Source organism: Limulus polyphemus, unplaced genomic scaffold, assembly GCF_000517525.1.
Source record: "Limulus polyphemus unplaced genomic scaffold, Limulus_polyphemus-2.1.2 Scaffold717, whole genome shotgun sequence".
NCBI classification, from domain to species: Eukaryota; Metazoa; Arthropoda; class Merostomata; order Xiphosura; family Limulidae; genus Limulus; species Limulus polyphemus.
In genome coordinates, this window is record NW_013666327.1 from 426,512 (window position 1) to 435,769 (window position 9,258).

Here is a 9,258-nt window from a genome sequence, read left to right on the forward strand (position 1 = left end):
ATTGTAATGTTTACTCATAAACTGCCAAATTTCATTAACATGTGCTTACTAATTTAAAAGTTATAGCATGAAAACTATAACAAGCACAAAATGGTTACAAGGTCTGTCCCACGGACCGAGCCCGGGTTGAAAGAGTTAAACTCCACTAAATCTACTGCATCCACCAAACTGAAGGCAACCTATTTCAAAGTCCAATCACTCTGTTAGATAACTAAAAGTTTCTGAGATGAAGATGACTTTTTCCATGCCAACATTTACATTTGTATTTTCTTGTTTTACCATTCTCACCATCAAATGTGAAAAAAGATCTGCATCAAACTATCATTTCCCTTAATGATCTTGAGCTCCTCAGTTAGATCATCTCTAATTTTTTCAAGAGAAAACAAAGTTCTTAACATCTCCTAATATGATAACATTTGCATCTCAATATCATCCTAGACTAGTAACCCTCCTGAGGCCTTTCTTAAGTTAAAAAGCCCAAAACTGAAAACAATACTCCAAATACTAATTTAACTCATAAATAGTATATGTTAATGAGTAATACTGTTCCCACATTCATTTATTTCTTCTAGAAATTTGGAAAACCTAAAGATTTTTATCATTCATTTCACTGTAAACAGTAAAGAGTTTCAAAGTAATTCTACATTGTATATGTATTTCAGTTTGAAACAGTCATTTAAAAAAAATTTCTATCAGGTTGTTAAAAAACAATTGAAGAAAAAGTTGAAAGAGGAAGATAATGAAGAGATGGAATTAGAGGACTCTGAAGAATTGAATGAGTCAGGCTCAGAGGATGAAGAATCAGAGCTAGAAGATGAAGAAGACTCTGACTTGGAAGATGAAGAAGACTCCGACTTGAAAGATGAAGAAGACTCTGATAATAATGGTATGCTTAAAAAATGCTTATTAGTATTTTTTTGTACAAGTATGCATTGCATTTTAAAATTAATTTTTTTTAGTGATTGGTCCAGCCTTTGTCAGAATTCAAATTTTGGCCCATTACCAGGTAAACCTTCATCAGAAATTTCATTAATATAAAAAATCCAACAAGGATTCTGTCTTTAAAGCTTAATCAATTGGCCTTTTTTTCTTTTAAGTTTGTCCCTAAAGTAAATGAGAATTTTCAAAGTGTGAATAAAACTATAAATTATAGATCGATGTTTACTTTCATAGTTATTACACAAACAATAAAATTTTACAGTCATGTGGTTTAAAATTCACACCATGCAGAACAATAAACAAATAAGAAAATATTGTAGATAAGATAAATATATAGACATAAAAACATTTAACTTTTCAAGTTAATACTTTTTTTTAGATAACCTACCATTTTTAATATATCACTCAGATAAAAAAAGTAAAATTTGATTGTAATACCTGTTTCTCTTTCCTACAAAAATTCTAAACCATGTATTATAATTTTCCCAAGTATCAATGTTCTACTGTAAACACCCCACCAGTTTAGCCTTGTTTCCCAAATATAAAACACAGTTGTCCATCTGATTGTCTAGTGTCACAAGTTGTTTTAAGAAACTGGCTAACAGTTTTCAATGAAATTTGGATAGAGTTTAAATGATAATCAATTGGACTAATGGTTCAAGTTTTGTCAGCCATTTAACTTTTCCTATCTTAGTGTTGTGAATGATGGCTCAATTGAACAAAAAGGTGAATAGAAACATAAGTGAAACTTAATCCAAATTAAAGTGACAATGTCAAATGTACAGTGGGTACTTTTGCATCAGATAAACTGTTTTGTGCTATGGCTCATAGTAGTGAAAGTATCTCTCCTTCCAAGTTCAAATTACAACATTATTTTTAAGTCTTGTTTTTTTTTATCATTAAGTTTAAATATCTCTACTGTGAGACAACAGTTTTTATTTTTTATGTATATTTGCCATTAAATGTAAATATTTCTTGTATGAGAGAGCAATTCTCTTCTCTTTCAACCAATGTGTTTGAAGATCTGTATTATATGATAGATATATACACAGTATTATGATATCTTTTTCTTCTTTTTTTTTCAACCAATTTTTTTCCTGGCTAGTGTTTAAATCATCCTTTTTTCAAACTCAAGTTTCACTGAGTATGGTAATACTGCTACCACTACTTTTCAGTAGGTGATAATGATTATAACAGCTTTAAAAGTAGTTTTTACGGATAAAATGTTAAATAATGTAGAACTTAATGGCAATGGGTGCTTACCTAATGTTTGTGAAGTTTACACATGCAAATTACAGAAAAATGAGATGAACTGTGAGCATTTGACAAACTATAAAAGAACTGAAAAACATGAGTATGTTTCACATAAGTGGTAGTAAAAGATTTTCAATAAAGACGACAAACAACTTCAGATAAAAGTTTTTTATTCTATGTGATGTTTCATCTAACACCTTTTTCAAAGGTCTATGAATGTCACAGGTTAAACTAATGTCAAATTAAATTAACCAATAATAATTATTTTTGGTTACTATATTTTAAAATCAGTTTTGTAACTTGTGTCATTTATAGACTCTTGGGAAAGGTGTGAGCCTAAACGTCAGGTAGAATAAAAACACATTTATCTAAAGTTGTTGTTTTTTTTGTCTTTATTTTAAAAAATGGTTTTCTTCCTTCTGTCAGTACTGAAAACTTTAAAAAGTAATGGTAGTAAAAAAAGCTGCAAGATTTGCTCTCTTGCATTGAAAACTTTGTTTGTTTGAGTTTATTCTTTGCTTTATTTCCCATGATGTAAACCACATCATGCCTGTGAGCATTTAAATATGAAGTTAATATTAAGAAAATTATAAAACATTAAAAAGAAAAGAAATTAACCATGAAAAGGAGCATGAAATATTATCATAATGATAAAATTATATTTTACACTAATTTATTTTTTCTTTATAGTTCCCAAAAGGTATACCAGTTTGACATATCTTAGACCTGCAAAGGCATACCTATCATTATAAAAATGAATTTTAACTACACATAATGCTTTATGATTATTTCTGAACCACCAATAATATAGCCTCAGAGAATGTTTATTTAGTGAAATATGTTGTTAAAACATAAGATACATTATAATTAATACTCTTAATTAATGGTATATAATTCAATCCCACCTGTACCAAAATTCTTAGACATGAAATGACTTTTTTTTTAATACTCTCTAAATATATTCCAGATTTTGAGAATTTTCTAAGATTAAGATGAAAAATCAAACAGAGTAAAAAAAATTACCAACAAAAACCAATACACTAACTCACGAAAACAAACACTGATAAGCTCAGAGAAAAAAAAAAAATGGCACACTTAATGGAAATGCTCAAACCAAAAAGAAAAATAGTAAATGTTATTGAAGGTAGATATTCTAAAAGTTAGTTTACTTAGAAATAAAATGTAACAGTTTCCACAATTTAGATTTCAGGCATTTTGATTTCTGTTTCTTTTTTATATAACCCTACTACTGAATTAGCATAATATTAGAACTTATGTTTAAACTATTATTAGTAGTATTAATTATCAAGTAAGTTATTGTTGATGTATATCTAAGAATATTTTTAATCGGTTAATTACTGGTGACTAACTTATTTCAGACATTAATGGATTTTCATTAGTAACTGAACATTCTTAGAGAGGATTATAAAGTTTTGTATATACTGGTGTCATGATTTCCAAGAAAATTGGTGATAGTGCATGAACAACTAGTTTTATATGTTTTGTTACAAAGCTATATATCTTTAAATAAGTAGAAAAAAGTGAAAGTGAGAAAATAAAGAAATTAAACTTTTAGAGAAAAATCCCCTTTAAAAACTGGTAGTAATTTATTTACTTGGCAACATTTCAAGCTAGAAACAAGCCTGTCAGTTAATGACAATTACAGGACTGTTTTGAAATGAAATATTACATAAAAACAGAATGTAACAGAAGATAGAACTATGAGAATTAAACAATATAATAAAGCTGGTGGTTAAAAACAGTATTAAAATTTTTTTAGAAATATAGAACTACTTTGCATAGCAAAGAAATAAATAAATAAACATTTTAAGATATTAAAAAAAGAGTATTTAAAAAAATTATAAAAAGCTGAACCATTCATTAGTACCCAAAGGACTTAACCCAATTTAAGAATTATTTCTTTTTTTAATTGTGGTTCTTTTATTGGTGTTGGACAACACTAGAGATAATATTTATTAAGTCTGGTTTAATTGATGAGAGAACATTTTACTGTAAATCTGTATTTTGTTTTACTCTTACAAATTTTTTTCAAGTTATTGTTCTCTCCATTTTCAAAAGCATGATGAATAGTCATTTTATAATATATTGGGAGAATGAACGTTATTGGCTAGGGAGGAATCAACCACCGTGTTTACTTCTGGTAACTTTCTAATATTAAATAAATTGAATATTTGAGAACAATCAGGAACTCAAATACTTTGTTATTCTTATTATAGTGTTGTGACATATGATGAGAATTGGAAAGGATGGTGGCACTTTGTATTTAAAAAAGTATTTTGCACAGTTAAAATATATATATATATAATATTAACCTTAGATATAAAAAAATCTTGTTTTCCTTTCTTTGAAGACAAAGATGAAGAAAATGAAGATGGTAGAATGGGAAAAGCAGCTAAAGGCAAGAAATTTACAAAAAGTTGAGACTCCAACTAAAAGGAAATTGGAAGAAAAAGGTGAAACTGCAATTCAAAAGAAAAAAAACAGGATGGAAACCCGTGAAGTAAAGGTGGCAACTCCTGATTCAAATAAAAAAGGAATTAAGAGGAAAGGGCAAGAAGATGATATAGAGAATACAGTTGTTAAAAAAGCAAAACCCTTAGGTATGTCTGGGTTCTCATTAGGTTTTAAAGTAGGTGGTCCTTAAGACACTGGCATTGTAGTGAGGTGTGGGGGCAACTTTCTACGGGAAATTTTTTAATTTCATTCACCATGGAGGCCATTTTTCAACTATCTGAGATTAATGTAATTTCTTTATGAAAAATGTACAGTGTTTAGGGATTGTATAATTTTGTTGAGGTTAAATAACTCTCACTTTATATTTGCCATAACATCAGGAGCTTGTTAACTGCCTAAGACAGCATAGCATTTCAGTGATTGATCCCATACAGTAATTTATGACTCTTCCAATGAGATCAATGTAACTTAAGCATTGATGTCTTGCTTCTTTTATATTATGATAATTAGCAATAACAAACTTAAATCACATTTGCTATAAACTATGAGGCTAAACATTATAGCAAAAAACTTTTAACAGCAATGATTCAATACAATTTAATTATTAGTCTTAATGCAGTCAAAGACTTGGCAGTAGAGGTCTCACTGTTTTAAGTGTTATCTTCCTGGAATAATAAAAGTGTGTCCTTTCTACAGCAATTCATAACTTTAACATTTGCTTTATAGGTGATAATCTTACAATAGTTGTTAAAGTATATGATACATACACCTCTAGACATCTTGTCACACCTGAAGCTAAAAAACTATATTACTTGTCATATAAGCAGAGCTTGAGAAAACTTCTGAATGATCTCCTTACCAAAAAAATAAGCTAGCTTCTTTCATGCAGTTACATGCTAATATTCTGCAAATACTGATTTTTTTGTCCACTTCACACATTTGTGCAACCTATCTACTTGTTTTGAAAGTGTGCAGAAAATGTCTCTCAATTAAAGGTCATTTATGGTGTCACGAACTGTTAAATAGTTCCACTGTGGTAAAGAAAAATGAAAAGATATCTTTGACCATCCTTTCCTGGTCTGGAAAGGAGTAACGTTTACTTTGAAGATGAATCATTCAAGCAGTCTTTTCTGTATTGTATAAGATTATATACAGTCCATGGAAATTGTTAACACCAGTCATTTCAACTGTGTCTTGGCTACATAACCTACTTGCCAATTATTACGGAATTGTATTGATTTGGACTTCCTTTATGGCATTTTAATATTTATTGGAAATTAAAATTCTTCATTAGTTTTTTTTTCTTGATATTTCATTATATATTGCAAATGTTACTTCATATGCAAAAAAACGTACCTTTTTCAATGAAAAATTCACTAATATTTTCTAGATAGCAGGTTGCTTATTTTAACACCATTTGAACCTGGCATCCATGATTTGGTAAGCTCTGATTATAAATGTCTGGATATTCTATGGGAAAATTGTTTTGGGTCAGAAACCTTTATTCTGGGGTGAGAACATCACATGCTAACAAGTTTGTCAGCTTTCCATCCACTCTCACTGACCATTCTGTTTTTGTTACTGGACTTTAATACCAGGATTATCTGAGGTACAGTTCTCTGTTAGGGCTACACTAATGAGGTGTGTTGGTCAGCCTAGTTTGTTTCTGGTGTAGGTAAAGCCCCATTTTATTCTTAATCATAAATTTTTTTCTACTCGTATGATTTTACATTTAAACAAATATTTTAATATAAGTTGTTACTGCAAATTACACAGGCCTGCAAATTTAAACTTTATAAAAGTTGTTTTGTTTTTAATAATGGATTTTCATTTTCCATAATTCAGCTATACAGATTTTGAAAATAGTAATAATTTTTTCCATCACGTAAGGATTTTTTACAAATTTGGAAGAAATAGTCTCTTGGTTATATCAAATTTATCATAAATATAACAGGATATGCTTGGGTCATTTACACAACCTCTTGTTGCCATAACAATGAATAAATAACATTGAAAAGAAAAAATAATATCAAAGTGCACGCACAAACAAATACTATCCAGAAATGACATGTCATGTGGCCTGTTAACCATTTATATACTAATGGTTTGTTTCTCATTGGTTCTAGAATGATTGATAAGATTCTTACGTCTTGATTGATCTAGAGAAATCTATAGCTAGTGGTTGTCTACATTTTAAGCACAACAAAATGTGACCTGATTTCAATGAAAATGATTCACTTATGTAAAAGTACTTATGACTTTTATGAAAAATCTGTGTGCGATGGAGAAAAATGGATATCATTTTTGGATTCAGCGTACAGGAATTATTGTAGAACATGTAAAAATTTCTAGACAACAAAACCATTGCAGGCCTGTGTTATCTGTTCTCTTGTGTTTAATCCATGTAAGAGTAACAATATAGCATTCAATTTTTTTATTATTATTTTCAGATGATGAACTCAGAGCATTAACAGAGAAAAGAATAAGTAAGTAATTGGAAACTTGGCTATTTTTCTAATTGTGATAAAGTTGACTAACATTCTTCCTTGAAGCAAAATATTATAACATAATAATTTTCACTGACTAGAACATTGTAATTATATGTTTTGTAGTTTGTTAATGTCACTCGTTGATAAAATACTTCTCTTTTTTTTATGCCAATTTTTGGGTAATTTTTTTATTAGAGAAAGCTTGTACTCAACATATATTCCATTCACTATACTTCATCAATCTACTATTTCATGTATAATTAATTGACAGTAAATGTCCAGTCAAATAAGACAACAAACACTACAGTAAATCAAAATATATATATTTTTTAATTGTCATGGCATTACACAGTAGAATTTAAAGTATTAAGTACAAGTTTGTGATAATTATTTCAGTGTTGTAGCTATGGTGGATGGGGGTGGCCCCAGAACTCGTTCTACCTGCCCAGCACTCCCAGGGGGTATGGCAGCAGCCTCAGTCATGTGCATCTACAGGCTAGACTGTTTTTTTACCACCCACCACTGAAATCATCCTAGCTACTACTTTGAATTATTTTGCCTGTAACATTTATGAAACAATGCTATATAAACATTGAACAGGAATTGAAAAAACAAAGCCAATCTATCTTAAAACACAATCAATGCAACAAGTAAAATATGGTGTTCGTCAACTACCACAAAAACATGTATTTTATATACATGTATATATAATTATATTGATGACACTTTATGAGCCTCTCCAATGGCTCAGTTGTAAGTTTATAATGCCAAAAACTGGGTCTCTATACTTGTAGTAGGCAGAGCACGGATAGCTCATTGTGTAGTTTTGTGCTTAATGACAAACAAATGAACACTTTGTGAATTTTATTTTTGCTTTCATTTTTTTCCTGTGTTAGCAATATGAAATTGAACAATAGATAAGAACAGGAAATTGTGAAGGTTTAAAATTAACTAATCAATGAACTTAAACATTTTTTAATGTGCTTTCAGTGCCTTAACATCACATTTCCTCTTATAACAATAACTGTAATAGTATTTATAAGTAATACATTTAGCAAACATTATTACAATAAAGAAAAAGGTAAAAGTTTTAGTAACAGTTAATGGTATTTAATACAACCTTTAATACTGGTTTGGATTGCAGTATTTCTGGTTACACACTTTGTTAGACTGACACAAGAATATTATGCTACATTCAATGTTCAATAAAAGACTACTTACGAATGGGCTAGTTATTTTTCTAAACACATCTTTGTACTTTTTTCAAATCAGAAGAGTGTTTCAAACTATCTAGCTCTTTGTTTAGAAGTAGCACTCAGGTTTTCTTCAGTTTGCGGTGATACAGATTGTATATGTGAAACGTTTTTTTGTTGATACAGCGAACCTTCATTAGTCCTAATATCAGTATTCTGGATGATTTTTCATGGCTACATGATTCAGTAATCCATACATGACTTCATGAGAGTCAAGTAAGGATTGATCAGAACAGGAAACATGATAATTACAAACCACAAAATAACCTGCACTTGCAGTCGGTTTCAGTTTATGACTTCTTCTTCTTCTTTTTTTTTTATAAGCATCCTTAAAGCATGATATTTCTTTATACAAGAAAGCAGTAGATATACTGAATATTTTGTATTCTACAAGTAAGTCATTAGTTTGAACAAAATGATGATTTATGTGAGGATAATAACATAATATGCTACTTTGATTATACAGTTTGTATAATTAGTGGCAGTATATAAAATAATAAACAGCCAAGTTTATTATACATACAATTGCTTTTTTTTTACCAGATGCATGTTCACCCTTACTAATTTACGCCTTTACATTAAAGATCAATAATGCGTGTTATTAACAGTGTTTATTGTATTCAACATGACTGGTTTATTTATCTGGAAGAATTACTTTATTAATAATGCATTCATATTAACTCTTTCAGCATGGGCTCGATCCCTGGGATAGACCTCGTAATCATTTTGTGCTTGTTATAGTTTTCATGCTATAACTTTCAAATTAGTAAGCAAATTTTAACAAAATTTGGCAGATTATTGGTAAACGTTACAATGCTTTCATATGCAAAATATCAAATTTTTTTATT

The 9,258-nt window shown here is 29.3% G+C and overlaps 1 protein-coding gene across 1 annotated transcript in view; it reads left to right on the forward strand.

Moving 5' to 3' along the window:
* The window catches only part of LOC106460144 (nucleolin-like), a 28,881-nt gene that overhangs the window by 8,728 nt on the left and 10,895 nt on the right, over positions 1-9,258 (forward strand). Inside the window, exons 2-4 of the mRNA XM_013919826.2 lie at positions 697-886; positions 4,565-4,814; positions 7,119-7,154. Of these exons, the coding sequence (XP_013775280.1) occupies positions 863-886; positions 4,565-4,814; positions 7,119-7,154 (310 nt within the window). The 5' untranslated portion in view covers positions 697-862. The remainder of the gene's footprint in view (positions 1-696; positions 887-4,564; positions 4,815-7,118; positions 7,155-9,258) is intronic.